This window comes from Capricornis sumatraensis, chromosome 8, assembly GCF_032405125.1.
Source record: "Capricornis sumatraensis isolate serow.1 chromosome 8, serow.2, whole genome shotgun sequence".
NCBI lineage: Eukaryota > Metazoa > Chordata > Mammalia > Artiodactyla > Bovidae > Capricornis > Capricornis sumatraensis.
Genome location: NC_091076.1, coordinates 72,528,128 through 72,552,368, shown reverse-complemented (window position 1 = coordinate 72,552,368; position 24,241 = coordinate 72,528,128). Strand labels below are relative to the sequence as shown.

The 24,241-nt window shown below is 41.6% G+C and overlaps 1 protein-coding gene across 3 annotated transcripts in view; it reads right to left on the bottom strand.

Annotated features, from left to right (window-relative positions):
- The window catches only part of VPS53 (VPS53 subunit of GARP complex), a 125,242-nt gene extending 107,012 nt beyond the window's left edge, over positions 1–18,230 (bottom strand). For all 3 annotated transcript variants that reach the window (XM_068976074.1, XM_068976075.1, XM_068976076.1), the window contains exons 1-4: positions 18,144–18,230; positions 15,705–15,785; positions 7,952–8,001; positions 6,036–6,102 (exon numbers count right to left, since the gene is read on the bottom strand). In XM_068976074.1, coding sequence (XP_068832175.1) covers positions 6,036–6,102; positions 7,952–8,001; positions 15,705–15,785; positions 18,144–18,230 — 285 coding nt within the window. The remainder of the gene's footprint in view (positions 1–6,035; positions 6,103–7,951; positions 8,002–15,704; positions 15,786–18,143) is intronic.
- Positions 18,231–24,241: the final 6,011 nt, after the last annotated feature.

Genomic DNA, 24,241 nt, shown 5'->3' with positions numbered 1-24,241 from the left:
AAGAGTAACCTGGGTAATAGCCAGAGCAGCTACGGTTGTGATGAATGGCATTTTCCTCTTTAGATGTGGAGACTCTAGTTTAAACCTGTGACTGCCCTTAACATGGAAACAAGCAGATGGCAAAAGCTATGCTTGACCTTCTTTCTTGGCTCCTGAAGAGTGCCAATTTACATGGAGATGGCTCAGAAGAATAATAAACTTCAGTGTTCCTTCTTGGCAATACTATTTTCCTAAAACCATTTTCAATAATCGTGTTGCACACAAGTGGGATTTGATGTGTTTCTAAGGTCAGGAAGGAAATAGTCCAACTGCTGGACATGCTAACTAAAAGAAATCATCCTGGTAGTTTTCTGTTTTGAAGAGGGCAGCAGCATTATTGTTAGGTACCGAACACAAAAACTTAAGCCTATAATTAATCTGAAACACACTGTCTATATGTATTAAATGAAAACAAAACAGGAACATATGCTTGTCAAGAGGAAACATACATTATTAAAGTTCAGAACAATATGGAGAAAATGTTTCCAAAGAGATTAAATACTGCAATGATTAAAAAAATCACCATGTGATCCAGCCATTCCACACCTGGGTATGTACTATAAGGAAATGAAAGCAGGGACTCAAACAGATATTTGTATGTCACTGCTCATTATGGCTTTGTTCATGGCCAGGAACACACGACTGGATAAACAAAATGTGATATGTATATGTGATGGAATACTATTCAGTTGTGAAAAAGGAATGAAGTTTTTGAACAGAAATGCAAATCCAAGGTAATCATACCAGAATTCAATAAAAAAGGACAAAACACCATGATCCAGTAGGCATTTAAAGAGGGTTAAGTACTTAAAACAACACTAAGCTAATCATCAAATGGGAAAACCATATGCTCATATCTGAAGAAGATGGAAAGGGGACTTCCCTGGTGGCCCAGTGAAAGGGGGCTCTGCACTCCCAATGCAGGGGGCTCAGGTTCAACCCCTGGTCAGGGAACTGGATCCCACGTGCACACCTGAGAGTTTCCACGCCACAACTAAAGATTCTGTGTGCCACAACTACAACTGGGTACAACCAAATAAGCACATAAATATTTAAAAAGAAGAAGGGAATGCATAGAATAAAATTCAACATCTCTTTTCTGGCAAACAGCGTAGTGAACCAAGGTCATGAGGATATGTCCTTAACACAAAATTTGGAAACGAGAGACCGGCACATTCAGCATCACCTCTAGAGAAGGGCCTTTGTTTTGTTCACTGTATTATCCCCAGCCCCTGGAACAGAGCCCACCACGGAGAAAGCACTAACTTTCTGTACGAGTGAATGAACAAGTACACGAACTACAGTCACTGTCACTAAAATCAAGAACAAATTGCCTCTCATTCCTACTTACTGAACTCTGAAATACTACAAACAGCATTTCTGAAAATGTTTAAATCTCAGGACCTCTTTATACTCTTATCAAGTATATTACTGAGGATCCCAAAGAGATTTTGTTTATGTGGCTTACAGCTATGGGATATATACCATATTGGAAACTAAAACTGAGAAATTAAAAAAACATTTATTGATGTTAATATAAATAACATGCTTTTAAGAAAAATAACTGTATTTCCTCCAAACAAATTTGAGAGGGTGGCACTATTTCTATGCCTCTGCAAATATCTTTGGTATACACTTTAACAGACACCAGTTGGACTCTCATATATGCTTCTATATTGAATCTGTTCTCATGTGTTGTTTTAGTTGGAAAATATAATGAAAATCTGGCTTCACACAGATTGGCAGTTAAAAAAGAAAGCAATATTTTAATATCCTTTTCAGGTACTTGTGGATAATCCTTTTTGAAACTACAGGAAAACTTGAAAAGCTGTAGATTCTTTTTTTAAACTGAAGTATAACTGATTTACAATATTATGTTAATTTCAAGCATCTATAACTGACTCAGAAACTAACTCACAAAATATTGGTTATATTCCCTGAGCTGTACACTATCCTTATAGTTTACTTGTTTTACACAAAGTAGTTTGTTCCTCTTAATTCCTTATTCCTATTTTGCCTCTGGGAAGATCCATGGAAGAGGGCATGGCAACCCACTTCAGTATTTTTTCCTGGAGAATCCCATGGACAGAAGAACCTAGCAGCCTACAGTCCATGGGGTTGCAGAGTCAGACACAACTGAAGCGACTTAGCACGCACATATTTCTTCCCCTTCCCTTTCTCTTTCCCCACTCTATCTGTGGGGAGATATGATAACCACTATATCTGTAGGTATGTTTCTGCTTTGTTATATTCATTCATTTATTTTTTAGACTCCACATATAAGTGATAACATGCAGTGCTTGTCTTTCTCTGTCTTATTTCACTAAATATAATATCTTCTGGGTCCATCCATGTTGTTGCAAATGGAAAATTTGTTGTTCTCTTTTTCATGGCTGAGCAGTATTCCAAGTGTGTGTGTGTGTGTGTGTGTCACATCTTCTTTATCCATTCATCTATGGATCGATATCTTAGGTAGCTTCCAAATCTTGGCTATATAAATAATGCATGAACACTGAGATACACATTATCTTTTTCAATTAGTGTTCTCTTTGGATATATTGCTGGTTTTGTATGGTAAATTTAAGTTTTTTGAGGAAAAGTGGTAGACTCTTAAAGATTGGCTGCAGTGTGGAATCTGAAATCTTATTACTGAACTGATATTAAACTACATTAAAAGCCACTGGTCAGTTGTGCTTTTCCCCAGGATGCAGAAAGCTGGAAAGAGTGTTGCTCTTAAATTAACAAAGAGAAAAAAAAATAAAGCAAAATCAAAACCTCTCTGAACCCAGCAGAGAACTGAAGGCAAAAGTCTCCTGAAATCAAGAAGAGATGGGGACACCCCAGTGTCTAAGAATCCAGGCTCCCAATGCAGGAGGCCTGGGTTTGATCCATGGTCAGGAAGTAGATCCCACATGCTACAACTAAAGCTTGCGTGCCCCAATGAAGACAGACGATCTCGTGTGCTGCAACTAAGATCTGGAGCAGCCACATAAATAAATTTTAAAAAAAGGTTCTTACAATTAAAGCTGCACAAAACTGGAACAAATGGTCCTGCGGAATAACAAAATAGTGAGCTGCCCAGCACTGCAAGTATCCAAGCAGAAGCAGGATAATGAAATGTCAGAGATGTCATAGAAAGGATTCCTGAACTGGGTGGGAGGTGGTTCTACAATGATCTTATATGCTTCTTCCAAATCAAAGTTTGAGTGAGCAGAGCTGAAGACAGCAATAATTTTCTTCCCCTCCCAAACCTTAGTCTTGCTTCGGTGCAATAGTTACATTATAGACAAGCTCCACACAAGAGACTGAAGGAAGTCCTGGGACTGATCCTCTCTTGGTGATTCTTAGTGATCTGAGTCTGGCTACTCTTGAAATTTCACACGCAAACTTTTTCTTCTTCTAACCCACTCCTCTAGTCACCTCTCTTTCTACCTCTGTTCAAGCTGTCCATTTCAATTATTGGGAAGCTGTGGAAGTTAAGTTTCAAAGCATATCAGCTCACGTGCTTACTGTATTGACTCATCTCATCCACAACGTTTCAAACATGTGGGTATTTAATTAAAGCTTTTGCCTGATGATTTCAACAGATAAAAATTGGGAGAATTCTGAGCTGTATTAGCTTCGTATGAGCACATTCTGGTTAGAAAAGCTCATGGACCAGACCACTTCAAGTCCGCCCACCTAGGAGGTGGTCGACATGGAAGGCTCTCCAACACGTGCAGCAGAATGCTAACCAGGAGGTGGGTGTTTCAGAAATGTCAGGAAACTAAAGAAACTGCCTCACTGTGTCTTCAATTTCTAAATCGCTTCCTCTCCACAAATAATTTTGGAGTCAGAAACACTGCTTTCCAGAAGGACCTTTTCTGCAAAAGATATCTTTGAAGACACCATGAATGTGAAGTCAACACTCTGCTCTTATTTACGCAGATGACAAAGCCTGTCTGTCCTGGGGGCGCACAATCAAGAGGAAATGGATGAAAGGAAAATTTCCTTTTGTCCACATTTCTGCTCTCCCTTTCTGAGTGTTCCCTAGAAACTTCAGAAACAAGTTTTCTGAGGGCAGAGTTTCGTCTGTTCCAGGGAAGAGGAAACCAAGGACTCTTGACCTATAAAGCCCAAAGTTTTGCAACATCCGTAATTCTCCTGAGTCCATGCCAGTCAGATGGAGCCTCTCTTCAACAAACCACCAGCTAGTGGGGCTGGACAGTAAGGCTTTTTCACCCCTACCAATTGACAAGGATAGGACTCAAAAGCTCTCTGGAAAAAAAAAAAAAAGTCTCTCCTACAGCTTGCATTACAAACTGTTGGAAAACACAGATGGAGGGGATGACAGGAAAAGCAATTACTTCTCCTGGGCTTCCTTTCTGTCTGGATTCTAAGGAGACGAACACGAAATTCCATCACAGATTGAAATGCTATCTAAACATTCTTGAAAATGTGGCGCTGCTCTCTGAAATATGACCTGCCTTGCTGCAGCAACCTATTAATAAGTGAAGGTGGAGAGGGCCGACTCTCCTCCAGGCAACCTACCTCAGGGCCTGCTCTCCAAGACCGCCTATTTGTCATCACAGGTTAGAACAGAAATAACTGAAAGGTATAATATCAACATAGCATGACCCAGCAAAAAGTCCTGATGAATGATTCACTTTATTTTCACATTCTTAAAACTGTAAATACCTGAGAATCTCTGAAGTATTTCAGGGTTTCTAGTAAGCCTTTCTAAATATAGGCAGAAACACGCTAAACGGCAGTGTTATTATTTTAAACGGTAGATAGCCGGGACTAGTCAAGCACCAGTCAAGCTTTAAACGTCTTTAAAGGGACACACACACTGGTCCCAGTGATGTTTTCTGGTAGAGGGCTTTTGTTTATTTACAAATACTAGATAATCTCCCACAGACCAAATATTTAATATAGTTGAATAAAATGTTATGGCAGGTGGACTTTGCATTCTGAGAAACACCAAGATGAGAAAGATACTGTTCTGGTTTCAAGGAGCTTACACACTAGCCAAAGGGACAAGATGTGCTCACTGTAAGTCAGAGGAGCAGGGGCCAGGGCCTGTGGGAGTTTGTGGGCAGAAAGACTCTACCTCTAACTGATGGCTGCTGGGATTGACTTTCTCATCTATGAAATGAGAAGAGAGGACCAGATGAGTTTCAAGTCCCCTCTGGACTTGGATTTCTCATATTCTGATTCCTTTGGTATATCAGTTGAACAGAACAGAAAATTTCATAAAAGAAGTAGTATCTGCGCTGGGTAAGATTTCAGAATGAAGCTACTGGAAGAAAAAAAGGAGAACGTGCCTTTTAGGCAAAAAGAAGAACATAAGCACTGGTGGCTCAGGAGGTAAAGAATCTGCCTACAATGCAGGAGACCAGGGTTCAATCCCTAGGTCGGCAAGATCCCCTGGAGAAAGGAATGGCAACCCACTCCAGTACTCTTGCCTGAAAAATTCCATGGACCGAGGAGCCTGGCGGGCTACAGTCCATGGGGTCGCAAAGAGTCAGACACGACTGAGTGGCTAACACTTACCACCCTTACTTACTTACCCAAGCATAGGTCCATAAAGCATGGGACATGCTTGGAGACACGAGGCTTTCAGTGTGGACGGATCACAACAGGAGACAAAACATGACCAGAAATAAATCAGAAAGTGAAAGAGCAGAATGGAGGCTCAGAGATACCTGACCCCCAGCAGAAAGACAAGGAAACCTCTGTTCTCTCATTTCAGTGTGCCTTTCAGCCTGGCCCTGGGTGAGCTGTGCTGCAAGGTGCGGCTTCTGGTCTAAGGGATGCTGAGTGACAGCTCATGGCTGTTCTGGGCTGTCTATCCCTGCCAGTAGCGGGATGAGTTGTGCAAGCTTCCTGCTGTATACGGGGCAGATCAGTAAGAAAGTGCTCTGTAAGCAGGCAGATCAATATACTGGTCAGTTGGTTGTGGGGTCTTAAAAAAATCAGAGGATGTAATGAACATGGAGGAATATGTTACTTACTTGCCTGCCATCCTGTCCCACATTTGTTTGACCTCTTACGACAGTTCGAATGTTGTCATCCAGTCTCCTAGCAAAAAACAGTTAAAGGACACAAGTCATTAAAATAATCTCGATTCCAGGTTAACCAAAAGAAAAATGCTAGTAACCTTTCCTCAGTTTCTACAGATTGCAGCTACTTATTTAGGAAAAAACAAAGAAGCTTGGATGATACAAGGAAGCCCGAAGCCCTGGACCCCAGTGAGGGGGCAGCAACAGAAGCCAAGCCCAGCACAGACTGATGAGTCAGCTTTGTTCTTTTTTCTTAAAGGTTATTTTTATTTAAAGTTCAGAGCTGGTCAAAATGACCAATATAACTTGTAATACTTTTCATGGAGTAAACCAGAAATGACAAAGTTGCTGAAACTTTATGGGAACAAGCCAGAGAATTCAAATTATCCCACACAAAAACCTTTGTCAGTAACACCCTTAAAAGATATAAGGAGCAAGGTGATACACGAAATCCGTGCTTCGCTGCCTGGGCCTTGACCACAGGAGGCAGATCTGTGGCCTCCACTTCCTCTTTCTCCTACAGCTGAACAGAGGCCACTTAATGGTACTTCAACCAGAGAAATTCATATCAGTCAATTTCATCCTTCATTTGAAGAAGCCATTAAAAAAAATAAAGTATGGTGGGAGAAGCTGAAAATAACTGGCTCATAAGTGATTTTTGGATCACTGGGGAATTTTCATTTTCTGTGCAAACCCTGGACAACTTAGTGGTCTCTCCTAGAACTGTTGGAGTTAAAGTCAGCCCAAACAGTAAACAGACTTCTTTGCACTTTTTAAGGTACTCAACTAAACAAAATATTAATGGCAGAGGTCTTTACCTGAAAACCCAAAGTTTGTCTGGGAAAAAAATAATCATCGCTTGGATTCAAACTGAAGGTTTCTCTTCATCAAAAGTTAAACAACAACAAAAACCACTTAAAGTTATGATATTAACCATTACAATAATAATTACAAAGAGCAAACTTTGAGTATCTACCATGTGTCAAAACTGGAAATTTAGACATGGATAAACTAGAATAAGACTATCTGGCAGGACGGACATTTGCTGACCACCCTAGACATCCTGGATTAATCACAATGTGTAATAATCAGCCATCACTCACACCAACCAGCATATCAGACCATACTGTTAGCTGATAAGTGGCTAAGGGATAAAAATATAAGTCCATCTTCATTTCTAAGCCTTGGGAATATAAAAAAGGGGTAGGTCTGCTAGAGAAATAAAGCCATTAAAGATACAGCAGAAATGCTTTTGCCTCCTTTTATAATCAACTGTTCTAAACGGCCTGTTACAGATTCCTTTTTTTTTTTAATGAATAATTAAAGAATGATCAAAGAAATGAGTTCTCTGCCACAAGGCTCATGGAAACCCAGATAAAAGAACTATTCTTTTAAAAATTACCATCTTATAGAGAACCTGAGATTTCAGTGTTCCCACAGGTAAGGGTGATCATTACTAAATGAATAGCATCTTTTCATTCATTATTAACAATCATATGATGTTGGGCTTCCCTGATGGCTCAGTGGTAAAGGATTTTCCTGCCAATGCAGGAGACATGAGTTCAGTCCCTGGGAACTGGGAAGATCCCACATGCTGAGGAGCAACTAAGCCTGTGTGCTACAACTACTGAGCCTGTGCTCCAGAGCCCGGGAGCTGCAACCACTGAGCCCATGTACTACACTTACTGAAGCCCGAAGGCCCTAGAGTTCACGCTCCGCAACAAGCCACTGCAATGAGAAGCCTGCACACCACAACTAGAGAGTAGCCCCACTTGCCACAACTGAAGAAGAGCCCGAGCAGCAACAAAGCCCCAGCAGGTCCATTAACAAATAAAATCGGAAAAAAATAATCACATGATGTTACTTACCTTATTTTCAGTCTAATTTTGTTCACGACTTCATCAATGTTTGCCAGAGACTACAAAAGAGAAGGAAAAGTGCTAGCTATTATTTCATTTCCTGGAATTCCTCTTTCACAAAGAAATGATGAATTATTTAAATGGTCATTTTTTTATATATATAATGGCTATTTATCACATCTCAAAGAAATGAATCATACAGGACAATTTTTACTAAAAAGAAAAAAAAGCATAGAGAATTCCCTGGTGGTCCAGTGGTTAGGATTCAGAACTTCCACTGCCGAGGGTCCAGGTTCAATCTCTGGTCGGGGAATTAAGAGATCCCAAATTGAGCAGTGTGGCAGGGGTAGACAGGGAAGGACAGCAATAGTTGACAACAACTGCAAAACCCATCCTGGAATCTGTTTTTTGTTAATAAAATTTATTGGAAAACAGCCATGTCCATTCATTTACATATTATCTACAGCAGCCTTTGAATTGCAAAGACAGAGCTGAGTAGTAGCTGCAACTGAGACTGAATAATCCACAAAGCCTAAAATTACTATCTAGCCCTTTATAGGAAATTTGCTGATCCCTGCTATAGAGGAACACGACAAATTCATTCACCAAAATCCTTAGGACCACAATAATGGATGAATGTAGATTATAACACACAACATGGATCAATCCTACTAACATAATGTTGTGCAAGCACACATACACACCAAACACAACAGCGTGTCCTATATTCCAGCATGTAGCTCAGAAGAAGTAAGCGAAACTGTTCTCCTGCACTAGAAGCCAGGACCAGTGACAGGGAGGGAAGGAAGGAGTTACGAGAAGAGATTTTACTAATGTTTTATTTCTTGGTCTGGGTGGTGGTTATCTGACTTTGTGCATTTGGTAAAAATTCATCAAGTTGTACACTTAGAATCCGTGTATTCCTCCACATTATGTTCTATGTCAATAAATAAATATTTTTTTTCCTAAGTGTCTAGGTTCATTAGAAAAAAGTCTGGAAGAATAAATACTAGTAGCTGGACTCTATACTAGTAACTGCTGCTGCTGCTTCTGCTGCTAAGTTGCTTCAGTCGTGTCCGACTCTGTGCGACCCCATAGACGGCAGCCCACCAGGCTCCCCTGTCCCTGGGATCCTCCAGGCAAGAGCACTGGAGTGGGTTGCCAGTTCCCTCTCCTACTAGAAACTATAGCCTATGAAATCACTTGCAGTAGCTGTAATTTATAAAAAAGAGGAGTTTGAAGTTTTTCTTCTGTTTGCCTATGGGTATTTTCTAATTGCTGTATACTGACAATGCACTGCAATTATAAGAAAGCTATTTCTATGTCTAAGACAATGACAGTAAAAACAAATAGACAAGAATCAATTTAGTGAGCTGAAAACATAAAGAAAGGGGGCCCCCTAGTGAAGCAGAGGTGGTACAATTTTATAGCACCATTTTAACTGAAGTTTCAGAATATAACTTTGTAAGTCCTCTTTCTCTCTCCTCTGATAGATATTTTGCCTCAGAAGGAATTGGGGGTGATGCAGGAATTGTGCTTATAAATTACCACTGGCAACCTGTGCTGATAGGAAGAAGCAGGAGCCTGACAGGTGCAGGTCTAGCAAGAGAACCAGGTCACATAAATCAAGATGAAATCTTGCCATTTACCACAAGATGGATGGACCTTGATAGTATTATCCTAAGTGAAGTAAGTCAGGCAGAGAAACACAAATACCGTATGATTTCACTCATGTGTGAAATACAAGAAACAAACAACAACAAAAACAAAAATAAATGAACAAGCCAAATGAAAACAAACAGGCAGATACAGAGAACAGAGTGGTGGTTCCCAGAGAGGGAAGGGCAGCAACATGGGTAAAAGGGGCCAAACAGTCTGGGGACAGGAACCAAACTTGTGCTGGTGAGCATGCTGAAGGGCACAGGAAAGTAGAAATACAACGCTGCAGATGTGAAATGTACATAGTGTTATAAACCAACGTTACCTCAATGAAAGAACAAAACTTTGAAAAAATGATAAAATGAATAAATTACAATCACGCATTAAGGATTTTCTTTGGGAAAAGAGAGAGAGAGAAACCAAGTCACGTGTGTTTGAGGTATCAGATAGGGCCATTTATATCTGGTCTACTGTTCTGACAAGGCCAAGGGTGACTTAGAACTTTCAGAAATCCAAGAAGAGACAGAGGTAAAGATGAATCTCAGAAAAGAGAAGTTATTTTATCTTTTTTTAATATTTTGCTAGAATTGTTTTATTTTTTGTCATATCCTTCAGAATAAAAATGTTCAATAAATATATGCAGTGGGATTACGGACTGCAATGAACAGAAAGCTTTCTTTCATTTTTGCCAGGTCTCACTTTTTCTTTTAATTATGAAAATATGATAACACATTTACAGGAGATTTGGAAAATACAGAACAAAGTTACATACAGTTCTACTATATATTATAATTATTTTTTAAGTAGATAAATTAAGATTTTTAGCTGGAGTTTCAAGATCAAACTCTCAAAAATTAACAGAATAAATATACAGAGAAGCAGAATATACTTATATGTACTATATATAAATATAGTAGACCTGAAAAGCACTATGAACCAATTCAACATAATTAAGATTTATACCATCTCCACACAATGGTAGGATACAAATTCTATTCAAGTTCCCACAGACTATAAACTAGGAGACACCAGAACATATACAGGGACACAAGACCAGGTGCAAAAATTTCAGTCTTAAGGTATTGAAATCATAGAGTCTGTTCAAAAAGAAGATATTTTAATTGAAGAATCCACTGCCATCTGTTATTTCAAAACTGGACTGGGGATAAATCATCACTGTGGTAACAGGAGCTCAGTCGCTGGAGGAGCTGGCATGACTCTGTCCCTGCCAACCTGCTGAAACGATACAGGGCAAGCTGTTTAACCTCACTGAGTTTCTGTTTCCTCGGAGGCAAAATGGGCAAACAGTTCCTGCCTTGCTAATCTCTGCTGGAATTCATTCCTTTAGGAAAAAAAAAAATGGGGGGCATTTAAGATATTAACATTTGGGGACTCTGTGAGAAGGGGAAGCCATGAATTCTCTATACTCTTCTTGCACCTTTTCTAAAAATGGGAAATTATATCAAAGATTTAAAATTGTAACCTATTTAAAGTTGGTAAAACACATACATAACCCAGAATTCAAACAGCATAAGATAAAGAAGGTAAATAGTGAAAAGTAAGGCTTCCTCTACCTCTGCCTGCCTCCCACTCTCCTCCTCAGAAGCAACGCCTCTGAGTGAGTTTTTGTTGCACCTTCTCAGAAATGATCTAGGTATTAAAAGCATATACTAACCTACCAGCTCTTCTGTATCTAAGGCACACTGTCCCGCATCATGCTTTTTTCATTTAACGATTTGACTAGGAGGTCTTTCCACATCAGTTCAGTTCAGTCGCTTAGTCGTGTCTGACTCTTTGCGACACCATGAATTGCAGCACGCCAGGCCTCCCTGTCCATCACCAACTCCCAGAGTTTACCCAAACTCACATCCATTGAGTCGGTGATGCCATCCAGCATCTCATCCTCTGTCGTCCCCTTCTTCTTCTGCCCCCAATCCCTCCCAGCATCAGAGTCTTTTCCAATGAGTCAACTCTTCACATGAGGTGGCCAAAGTATTGGAGCTTCAGCCTCAGCATCAGTCCTTCCAATGAACACCCAGGATTGATCTCCTTTAGGATGGACTGGTTGGATCTCCTTACAGTCCAAGGGACTCTCAAGAGCCTTCTCCAACACCACAGTTCAAAAGCATCAATTCTTCGGCGCTCAGCTTTCTTCACAGTCCAACTCTCACATCCATACATGACCACTGGAAAAACCATAGCCTTGACTAGATGGACCTTTGTTGGCAAAGTAATGTCTCTGCTTTTTAATATGCTATCTAGGTTGGTCATAACTTTCCTTTCAAGGAGTAAGTGTCTTTTAATTTCATGGCTGCAATCACCATCTGCAGTGATTTTGGAGCCCCCCAAAATAAAGTCTGACACTGTTTTCACTGTTTCTCCATCTATTTCCCATGAAGTGATGGAACCAGATGCCATGATCTTAGTTTTCTGAATGTTGAGCTTTAAGCCAACTTTTTCACTCTCCTCTTTCACTTTCATCAAGAGGCTTTTTAGTTCCTCTTCACTTTCTGCCATAAGGGTAGTATCATCTGCATATCTGAGGTTATTGATATTTCTTCCGGCAACCTTGATTCCAGCTTGTGCTTCCTCCAGTCCAGCATTTCTCATGATGTACTCTGCATATAAGTTAAATAAGAAGGGTGACAATATACAGCCTTGACGTATTCCTTTTCCTATTTGGAACCAGTCTGTTGTTCCATGTCCAGTTCTAACTGTTGCTTCCTGACTTGCATATAGGTTTCTCAAGAGGCAGGTCAGGTGGTCTGGTATTTCCATCTCTTTCAGAATTTTCCACAGTTTATTGTGATCCACACAGTTAAAGGCTTTGGCATAGTCAATAAAGCAGAAATAGATGTTTTTCTGGAACTCTCTTGCTTTTTCCATGATCCAGCAGAAGTTGGCAATTTGATCTCTGGTTTCTCTGCCTTTTCTAAAACCAGCTTGAACATCTGGAAGTTCACAGTTCACATATTGCTGAAGCATGGCTTGGAGAATTTTGAGCATTACTTTACTAGCATGTGAGATGAATGCAAATGTGCCGTAGTTTGAGCATTCTTTGGCATTGCCTTTCTTAGGGATTGGAATGAAAACTGACCTTTTCCAGTCCTGTGGCCACTGCTGAGTTTTCCAAATTTGCTGGCATATTGAGTGCAGCACTTTCACAGCATCATCTTTCAGGATTTGAAATAGCTCCACTGGAATTCCATCACCTTTCTCCACTAGTTTTGTTCATAGTGATGCTTTAATTGTATCATTTAAAAATGTTTAAATTATTGAAAAGTATTTCCTGATTCTAAAGGCGATCCCTGCTAATTACAGAAAATACATAATATCCGCCTGTACCCCCAATTGAGTACAATTACCATTAGCATTTTGGTCCCCTGCCCTCTACTGTTCCTTCTATGTAAATAGAAGGGCTTTAAAAAAAAAAAAAGAAACCAGGATGATAAGCAACTTGGCATCTTATTTTTTCTCACTTAATAATACAGATGCAGAGCATTTGGGGAGCCATTAGAAATTATTTAACAACAGCTCCCTATGGGGCTTCCCTGGTGGCTAGAGACACAGGTTCGATCCCTGAGCCAGGAAGATCCCACGTGCAGCAGAGCCACTATGCGCATGCGCCACAGCTTTCGCGCTTGTGCTCGAGAGCCTGGGTGCCGCAGCTATCGAGCCCACACTGCAAACACAGAAGCCTGTGCATCCTAGAGCCTGCGCTCCACAACAAAGAGAAGCCACCGCATTGAGAAGCCTGCTCACCGCAGCTGAAGAGTGGCCCCACTCTCTGCAACTAGAGAAAAGCCCGCATAGCAACGAAGATGCAGCACAGCCAAAAAAGTAATAATTGTTAAAAAGCCACAGCTCCCTATGACTCTTCTTCTCAAAGTTCCTAATTATATCGTGAGGGAGTGAAAGTCGCTCAGTCGTGTCCGACTCTTTGCAACCCCATAGACTATATAATTCTATAGAACGATAATTCTATAGTTATATAGACTATAGTTCTCTAGTTCTCTAGAGTCTATAGTTCTCTACACTATATAATTCTCCAGGCCATAATACTGGAGTGGGTAGCTGTTCCTTTCTTCAGGGGATCTTCCCAACCCAGGGACTGAACCCAGGTCTTCCACATTGCATGTGGATCCACAACGGAAGCCCCCTAATTATATTAGTCTTTAATAAATGTTATCCAGATTCCCCTCATCAAACTTCTAATGGAAACATGAGAAATGATCATCTTCAGTTTCCCAGTAGGAGACTAGAAAGATTTTCTAGATCATTACCAAACCTGGCTATGTGTCAGAACCTACCCAGGGAGCCCTATTAAATACAGAAACCTGAGCTCTTCCCCCCTGGACCTGGTGAGTTAGAAACATCCAGGATCTGTTCCTCCTGCCTCGAGGTAACCCCCGACCCACGAGCAGCTGCCATTCAAGACGAACATATACACACCCTCCTCCTTAGAGTGTCACTAAATTTATTCTTGATATATTGACATCTACTTTAACTAGTCTAAACTCGTAATTCACAAGTATTTACTGCATGTCCATGAGAAATATAGATGGGTTTTGCCCAAGATCTAGCAATAGTTAAAAGAAATGATAAATCATGCTGTTATTTTCTATTCTTTTAATTAAGGTCCATGGGAATCTGGGTTGGAAAATGGTGAAAATCTGGGGTTGGGGAAATAAAGGTACCCCGTGTCGTAAATTTTCTGAATTTTAAAGAAACTTTACAATACATTATCATGGATGTGGGGGATATAATTAGACAAGACATATAACTGAATCTGTGGAACGACTAATGTCTTATGCTACCTTCAGTGGTTTAAAAACAAAAACCCACAAACACTTATCAGGAAGAGGGAAGAACCTGGTGGTTCCCTATATACATGATTTTCAGATCTAACAATTTGCTTTGGCGAGTCAGCTGTCTTGATAGGCTGGGGTAAATGAAACATTTCTGTAGCTTCAACTGCTATCTTTATATCCACTGCTCCTGCTGCTGCTAAGTCGCTTCAGTCGTGTCCGACTCTGTGCGACCCCACAGACGGCAGCCCACCAGGCTCCCCGTCCCTGGGATTCTCCAGGCAAGAACACTGGAATGGGTTGCCATTTCCTTCTCCAATGCAGGAAAGTGAAAAGTAAAAGTGAAGTTGCTCAGTCGTGTCTGACCTACTTGATTCCAAATTTCCATCTTCAGCTAATTCCTAGAATTCCTCTTTCATCAGAAAATGATGAACTCTAGGGAATTCCCTGATGGTTCAGTGGTTGGAACTTGGTACTTTCACTGCTGGGGCCTGGGGAACTAAGATCCCACAAGCCACATAGCGCAACTCCCCGCCACCGCAACCCCCCGAAAAAGAGCTCTAAAGGCTGCTTTTGAAATCTCAAAAAGGACAGTCACACAGTATGATACCATTTTTTCCAACTTTATTTTAAAAATTAGCATGTTCATCAGAAAAAGTTTGGAAAGATCCATGCCAAAATACTAACAGTTACGGGGATTATGAGCTCCAGACTCAAATATCCAACTATGTATTTCTACTTGGACGGCCCAAATATGTTCAAAATTGAGTTCACCTTAAGTCACTACTATCCTACTCACCACTACAACTGTCAGTAGTATAAGTAAGGCTCTTCCTTCTTACTCACAAACAGGGTAAAGGTGCCAACACCCAACCACAGGCTGGCGGGCTGGAAATCAAAGTTCTGAAATTGTATCTTGAAATAGAAATAAAAGTAGCTTTCTAACTCCAAGCTTATCCTGCACACCTCACTCCCATTTTCCCCTATGACATTTAAAAAATCCTTTCCACTTCCTGATTTACTACAGAAAATATGGGGTAGCAGGGAATGAGATGGACTCTTTCAACCTAACGGTACAATTTCTAATATGCTCACTACACAGAGAATTCCACTCTGACACAACAACAGTATTTGGTATTAGCTAACCACCTCCCAAAACTGGTTACGAAGGAGTCTGACTTGAATTCAACTCTTATTTGTTTATCAAGGTCCCTTACGTTATGTAGTGTAACAAACTAATCATTAATACTCAGAATGTTCTAGAAGCCATTGCAAGAAGGGAATGCAGTACTTACTTGCTCTGTTGGGAACAGGGTGTTGATATACTCCACAGCATTGAAATCTGCTCGATCTAGAGGATCCTGGCTTGGAAATACCTACATAAAGAGAGAGAATTAAAAAATCACCATCATCTTCCTGTCCTGCTTTATGTATTCTTTCCTTCCTATTGGTTGGTAAGTTCTTTGAAACCAAAGACCTTGTCTTTTTTCATTTTACAAGGCCCAACAACCAATGCTCAGTAAAATACCTGGTAAAGTTTATCTATAATTTTCACCAACATCTGTAATTTTAACATCTTGGTAAGACTAACAGAATGTGCAACAGTAAGAAGTATTCAGACAGCCACGAAATCCCAAGGACAAGGTAAAATAAGCGAGCATTATACACTAGCAGATTAAGCCAGTTGATGACATGGTTGTATTAAGGGAATCTTGATAATGGACTAATGCACCAGGTCTCAACGATGTCTCAACTGTAGAATTCACTATGCACCGAAGCGATTTTCATCCTTCAGACAGTGTTAGGACATGGAGCTCTGGCATTCAGGAACTGTCCATCTCTTTTATAGGAGAAAGAATACCTCTGCCTTCAGAGAAATACAGATAACTCCCTTAAAACACTGCAATTTGAAGAACATGTAACACGGTGGATTATAAAAACAGTCAAGTAATCCCCTAGGCACTGGATTTCACCAGCTCAAGACAGTTATTCTGGGAAGTGAATTTTTTTTTTTAATGTCTGCTTATTAGACAAATCTATGCTAGTAGTATATTGAAAAGCAGAGGTATTACTTTGCCAACAAATGTCCGTCTAGTCAAGGCTATGGTTTTTCCAGTGGTCATGTATGGATGTGAGAGTTGGACTGTGAAGAAAGCTGAGCACCAAGGAATTGATGCTTTTGAACTGTGGTGTTGGAGAAGACTCTTGAGAGTCCCTTGGACTGCAAGGAGATCCAACCAGTCCATTCTAAAGGAGATCAGTCCTGGATGTTTATTGGAAGGACTGATGCTGAAGCTGAAACTCCAGTACTTTGGCCACCTCATGTGAAGAGCTGACTCATTGGAAAAGACCCTGATGCTGGGAGGGATTGGGGGCAGGAGGAGAAAGGGACGACAGAGGATGAGATGGCTGGATGGCATCACCGACTCGATGGACATGAGTTTGAGTGAACTCTGGGAGTTGGTGATGGACAGGGAGGCCTGGCAGGCTGTGATTCATGGGGTCGAAGAGAGTCTCGGACACGACTGAGAGACTGAACTGAAGAAAGGGGAGGGGGGGGGTCTAAAACCCTCATCAAACAACTGGCTGCATTATTCATTTCTTCTATTGGAGGCCAGTAGGTTCAAAGCAAATGAAATGTATTTCTCTTTCTGGCTGATGGAGGTGGGTGGGGAGCAGTGTGGCTTGAACATCCAAACCTTTGCCCTGGCATTCCCAGGATTTGTCAAATGTGCTTTGTGTGAGTAATCCAACCACTCCAAGAAAAACACATATCCAAGAGGTAAGTGGGACAACACAAATTACCACCTATGGTAAGTATTAATGCTCATTAAGTATTAACTATTAGTAACAGAAGTAGTAATGTTTTACTTTAAAAAACTTCCCGTGATCATTAAGTATGGCACACCCCTCCTTTTCTTAAATCCGCTACACCAACTCCTTTAAGAGAGATTTTTTTCCCCCTTTATCGGGAGCAATAACCTGCGCAAGGGTCTAAATTGCCTTTTTTTTTTTTTTTGAAGATTTATTTTTGGTCGTTGTTGCTATGCATTGGGCTTTCTCCAGTTGTGGTGAGCGGGGGCTGTTCTTCGTGGCAGTGTGAGGGCTTCTCATTGCAGTGGCTTCTCTTTTTGTAGGACATGGGCTCCAGGTACTGGGTTTCAGTAGCTGCAGCGCATGGGTTCAGTAGTTTTGGAGCAGAGGCTTAGCTTAGTTGCCTGGGGAATATTCTTTAACCTAATCACCAGCAGAAATTCTCAACCATTTAAGAACAGTAAAGGAGGTCTCTTTTTTAGCCGTTTCCCCTCTGCTTTGCGATATGCTTCAAAAGCAGAGGTTACCCACCTCCCCTCAATTCTGAGTCAGTCACATGGGGCTAGACGGAGAATCCAAGAACATCGGGACACCAACCCGATGAATGAACAGCCCCACAACCCCTACCGGAGGTTGCTACCCACGAGGTCCCTTCTAGGTACATCGTTTCAGGAGGCACAGCTCCTTTGCTCAAACCCACCAGCACGCCCCACCCTCCAAAGTCAATCAAGGCCGAGGAAGACCTCTCTTCCTTTTCTACATTGAGAAACTCATTCCCACCACCACCTCCCCTAAAAACCTTTCCTTGCCCTTGGCGCCTAGCTCCCACGTCTCCGTCCGAAGACAGCTTCCTCGCCGTCCCACCCCCAGAGTTGCCCCAGTCTCCGCACTCTCCTCCCCTCGGGGGGCGGAACGTTCACCTGCTCGATGGCGAGCTGCACGTCGGGCGTGAGCTGCAGCACGGCTTCCAGCTCTTCTACGAACTCCAGTTCCTCCTCCTCCATCATCCTGCCACCACCTCCCTCCCGACGCCCACCCGGACCCGGAACCACACCTCCTGCGGCCACTCACGCCGGAGACCAGAAACGCTCCAGCTGCAGCTGTCCGGCCAGTCTGGGCTCTGTCAGCCAATCGGGCACTTCCGGGAAGCCGAGCACTTCCGGAATCCGAGGCACTCTGGGATAGCGGAGGACTTACCTCTGGTCGCCTGGACTAGGCATTCCTACCACCTCCCGAGAGTCCCCCCGAGCAGCCCTGTAGTTCGGCGGCCCTAGCTCTTCTTAAGATGATGGGGACCCGCTTCACCTCTCAGAAGGCGCCCCCCTACTCGGGCCCTGGCGCTGGGGAAGGCCCGGCAGGACAACCCCCTCCTCCCCTAGTGAGGATGCACCCCGACTGCGTCGCGATCAAATAACAGCAACCCTCACAGGCCTCGAGGCGGGCGATCCATCTGCTCTCAGGAGCCCCTTGCTCAGTGGCACTAGGTGTCTCCCCAGCCATCGGGGGAGAAATGACCCCAGCTGGTAAGTGGCGATGTTGCCAAGGACAATTTATAGGATGGAACAGCGTCCACTTGATATTAGTTCCCCGTGTGCCGAGCCTCTGGGCTGTTTTCAGGGCGTGTCTGCAGCTTCCTTCTTGTGGGGGACGGGAGGGGAGAGTCAGATTAGGCAGTGACCCACCCTGGGGAAATGTTGACTTTCTGGGACTCTTGAATAGCTAGGGTCAAAGTCACAGTCCGCGAATGATGAGCTGTATAATCTTGAACAAATTACTCCATCGACCCGGCTTACCCGGCAAGGAGGTGGGGAGAGAGAAATATTAAAAGCACTATGCAAATTTAAGCTAGTAATACAGGTTAGTAAGAGGGTGTCCAGCCCTCTGTACCGCAGAGGAAAAAGCAAAGTCACCCTGTGGAGCCACTTTTCCTCCAGCTACAATGAGATCATTGCAGCCAAAGGAAGAGTTGTTTTACCTGTTAAACATTGTGAAACTGAGATGGCAGCATCCCTGGTCCCAATGAGCTTTTTTTAAATAATCAAAATTGTAGTAAAGGAAGAGTTAAACATATAAATCAATTATTTACTAGAATATTATTGACTCAAAATCATGGTTTTGAAATTTATTTAATGACATGGGAAAACACTCATCAGAAAGCAAAAATACACAGCATGATCCCAGTTTGTGTATTTTGTGTCTATAAAAATGATAAGAAATACTCCTTTTCTGCAGGCGATTCAACATATTCTTTGCAGATTTTCCCAAATTGTCTATGAACCTGTAACACTTTTATAATCAGAAGTATATTTTTTAAAAGAAAATGATAATTATATCTATCTCTTTTGGATGTTTTTCATTTTTTATATACAGTAAGAAATATATATATATATATATAAAGTCCATCCATTTAGTTTAGAATGCCATAAATTTTAATAAATGCATATCATCATGTACCCACCATCATAATCAAATCCTAAGACAGTTCCATCATCACCACCCCACCCCACCCCACATTCTCTCATGCCTCACCTACTCCCCTGGCAACCACTGGCCAGATTTCTGTCCCTATAGTTTAACTTTTGCAGAACGTCATATAAATGGAATCATACAATATGTCACCTTTTGAGCTGGTTTCTTTCATGTAACATGATGCATTTGCATTTCATCCACATTATTGCATGTGTCAATAGTTTATTTCTTCTTGCTGAGTGGTAATGCAGTCTCTGATATACCACAGTTTCTTTATTCCCTGGTTGAAAGACACTGGGGTTGTTCCTAGTTTGGGGCGATTATGAATAAAGCAGGATTTTGCGTGAATGTAAGTTTTCACTTCACTTGGGTAAATAACCTAGAAGTGGTCTTGCTGGGTTGCCTAGTAAGCCTGTATTTAACTATATTATAAGAAACTGGCCAGCTATTTTCCTAAGTGGGCTGTTATCATTTTTGCATTCCTGCCAGCAATGGATGAGAGTTCTGGTTGCTCATAGAGCTTATTTTTAATGATGATTTTAATAACTAACATTTCCTAGTCCTTACTATTTGCCAGGCACCATGATAAGTGTGCTACTGCTATGTAATCGCTAAGTCATGCCTGGCCTTTTGAGACTCCATCAACTGTAGCCCACCAGGCTCTTCTGTCCATGGGATTTCCCAGGCAAGAGTACTGAAGTGGGTTGCCGTTTCCTTCTCCAGGGGGGTCTTCCCAACCCAGGGATCAAGCCCATGTCTCCTGCTTGGCAGAGGGATTCTTTAACACTGAGTCACCTGGGAGGCCCATACCATGTATACATAATACATCATCTTTTAATCTACACGGCAGTTCAGAGGTTGGTAGTTACTATCTGCAGTTCACAAAAGAGAAAATGGGGATGTAGTTAAAAACTAACAAAAAACGTGCCCCAGGTCCCATTATTCTTCCTGCCATTCATTCAGTGAATTTATTGAAAGAGTGAATGAATGTTCCTGCTGGCAATAGGCACTAGGCCAGATGCTGGGAATTTAGCAATCAATAAAATAAGCCAAGTACCTGCCTCCATGGAACTGTTTCCAAGTATCACAATCAAGAATTGTAATAGTTACATGCAAGACAAGTAAAGCATATGGTGAAAGGTGATGGAGTGCTCTGATTGGATCTGAAGATCAGGTGAGGCTTCTCTGAAGAAGAGATTTTTAAGCTGAAGCAAAGGGTGGAGCTGTGAATAGGAGGTGACAGATAAAAGGAACAGTATATGCAAAAGCCACAAGGATGAAGAGCTTGGCCAGGGTATGGGACTTTGAAAGCCATGAGGAGAATGGAACAAGAAGAGGCCAAAGAAATGGGCAATGCCAGATGGTGGAGACTCGAGATGGTCATTTGAGGAATGGAAAGCCTTTGAAGGATTCTAAGCAGAAGAGTGACAGGACCAGCTTCACCAGGCCTGTCGTCAGCCCTGGCCCACATTATTTTTGTTTTCTCTACTTCAGGGCAGCCCATATTGTTGGGGAGAGTCAGGGAACCAGGGTGACCATCCCAATACTAAGTCAGGCTGTCCAATTGCCGCTGATTGTCTTTTTACAATTCTATTGTCATCCCTCAGTTGCATTCCCCCTGCGACCCAAGCCCTTCCTTATGCTGAAGCTCCCAACCTCATTACCTTCCTTCTTCCTCTTTGCAGATAAGATACTGATAATGAATATAAGTTTGGGTTTTAAGAGATTTGCACAGTACAAAAGTCGAGGAAGACAAAGAGCAGAGAGATAGATGGACATTAGGTGAAGAAAAATGCATTCCTTGGTGGTCCACTGTGGTTAAGAATCCACCTTCCAATGCAGGGGACGTCCGCTTTCTCTAGTTCTCTTGCTGTGGAGCACAGGTTCAGTAGCAGCACAGGCTGAACCGACTGCGAACAAGCTCAGTAGTTGCCACTCATGGGCTTAGTTGCCCTGCGGCATGTGGACTCTTAATTTCCCAACTAGGGATCAAACCTGTGTTCTGTACCCTTGGCAAGGAAGACCCAGGGCAGCCAAAATTTTTAAAAAGTAGTAACAGGCTAGACTGTTTATGATAAGCAAATGAGAGAAATATCTTTAATAGAAGGAGGAAGCCTGGAAAGACAGATTATAAACTCTTAAATAATATGGGAGTGTACAGATATGAAAAACTGGGGTATGAAAATAAGGAATGTGTGGTTTTTCACAAATGAGTTGGGCTTTTTAAAAAGCAATTTTTTGTAATGGAATAGGGTATATAGCTGATGACAAAGTTATCATAGAAACATCTTTTCTACCTTGAAAGTTCACTAAATGAGGAATAAATTCAACCTCTAATACTTTAAAAAAAAAAGCACAAAACCAACCTAGGAGACCCTTTCCTTTAATCAGCAATGGGAAAAGGACAAAGTAGAAGAGAAGTACTACAAAACAGTCTGTAGGGCAGTGTTGGGGTGCATCTCTGAGGATGGCATCAGAATAAAATAGAAAAAAAAGTAACCCTCCTTTCACAATGTTTCTCTTTGTGCCCAAAATGTGTTAAATATATAGGCTGGAAATAAGTCATTTTAAAGCAGCCTTTGTTCATGAGATCCAGTGAGATCTCTGAATTTCATGTGCCTCTGTCAATTTACTGGTTTTTTTCCTAACTCTGTTAAAAGGAGTCTCCAACACCCTATGCTATTTGCAACTGGTTTCATTATTTTCGAAGGAGCTATGCTATAATAAATTGAGTGGACATGGTGCAGAGTGTTATTTTCTAAGATAGAAACAGTGTCTTTATTCTATTAAGAAGGATCTCCATAAGGACCACCTCCTGAACACCTGGGCTTTTTATGAAACTTAAAAAAAAAAATCATAGAATGTCTAAATGACATGCTTTTTACCCACTAAATGCCAGTAGCATAACCTCTCACCCCCACGTTGTGATAACCAAAAATACCCCCTGCAAAGAAAAACAAAAATACCTGCTGTAGATTTCCACAATTCCCCCTTTGGACCCTCAGGCACAATCACACAGAGACACTTGTCACTATGGGTGGTAAAAAGCTTCCAAGCCAACTTGTAGTAGAGGCATATAGTTTAATCCCTATATTAAATCTTGTTCAGAATGTCTTTGGTGCTTCTTTATGCATTGGTTTAAGTGCATGACTTTTCATGAGGGCAGATTTATTTTGCTGTCCTTCATTCCGGAATTTTCTGAACATCCTGGACACCGGTGTTTGTTCTTGACTGACATTCCAGTGGGCTTAGCTGGATAGACGTGCACTTAGGCTTACTGCTCTGTGGCATATGGGCTCCTAGTTCCCAAACTAGGGATTGAACCCGCATCTGCTGCCTTGGCAAGGAAGAGCCAGTTCAGTCAAAATTTAAAAAAAAAAAAAGATAAGTAACAACAGTCTACACGGTTTATGATAAGCAAAAGAGAGCTATAAAAATACCTTTAATAGAAGGAGGAAGCCTGGGAAAACAGATTGTAAACTCTTAAGTAAAATATGGAAGTGTACATATATGAGAAATTTGGGTATAAAAATAGGAGTGTTCTGACTGTTCTCATATCCTGGACACCCAGTTTTGTTTTGATTGGTACTCAGGTTCTCCGTGCATGTCTATTCTTGCTAAAGCGATTATAATCTTCACCTAGCTTCAGTAGTTCCCCTGTTCCCACGCTGGTAGCTCAGGCATTCAGTCACATCTATATACCAGCTCCCTAGACTTTTAAATTAAGACCCTTCCCCATTGGCTACATCGAGTTCATAGCGATTCCTTCACTCAACCAAGTGATAATTACACAGGTGAAAATGACAAACCCTCTGGTGCAAGTCTTACATATCACAACAAATATAAACACTTGTTCTATAAAATTGACATTGACTAGTGCAACTATTATAATGTAGCTGCCATTAATTAATGTGTCTTACACCCTCAAGTTTCTCACAATGCCACGGTTACTTCCTGCCCTCTTTTCCTGTTGTCTTCCTGCTGTGTTCTGGTGCCTTCCCTGAGCTATGTCTTTAGCAGCTCCTCTTCTCCTGGTCCACCACCACTAGTTCTTAATCTTTTTTTGAATCTGGATCCCCTGGAGGAAGTGAAGACCTCCATATCATAAATCCTTTCCCCAGAAAAAGATACATTTGTACAACATTTTGCAGGCAGTTCTAAGGGGAAAGTGATCCTATGGAATACTTCTTAAGCTCTTTTTTAAACCCCGTCTTCTTTCTGCTAAACATAACAATCTTTTAAAAAGACATTTATTGATTTGGCTGCGCTGGGTCTTGGCTGAGGCACATGGGATCTTCGACCTTTGTTGTGGCATGTGGGTCTAGTTCCCCCACCAGGGACCGAACCCAGGCCCCCTGCACTGGGAGCACAGAATCTTAGCCACTGGACCACCAGGGAAGTCCCCTAAACATAGCCCTCTTGTGAACAACCCTGCCACACACAGTGTTCCAATAAGAGGTGTGATCCTTATCCCTCCAGTTTATAACCACCGACATGTAGTTTTTATCCATTTTCCACTAGCCAAAAAATATTTGGCCCAGCTAAGCAT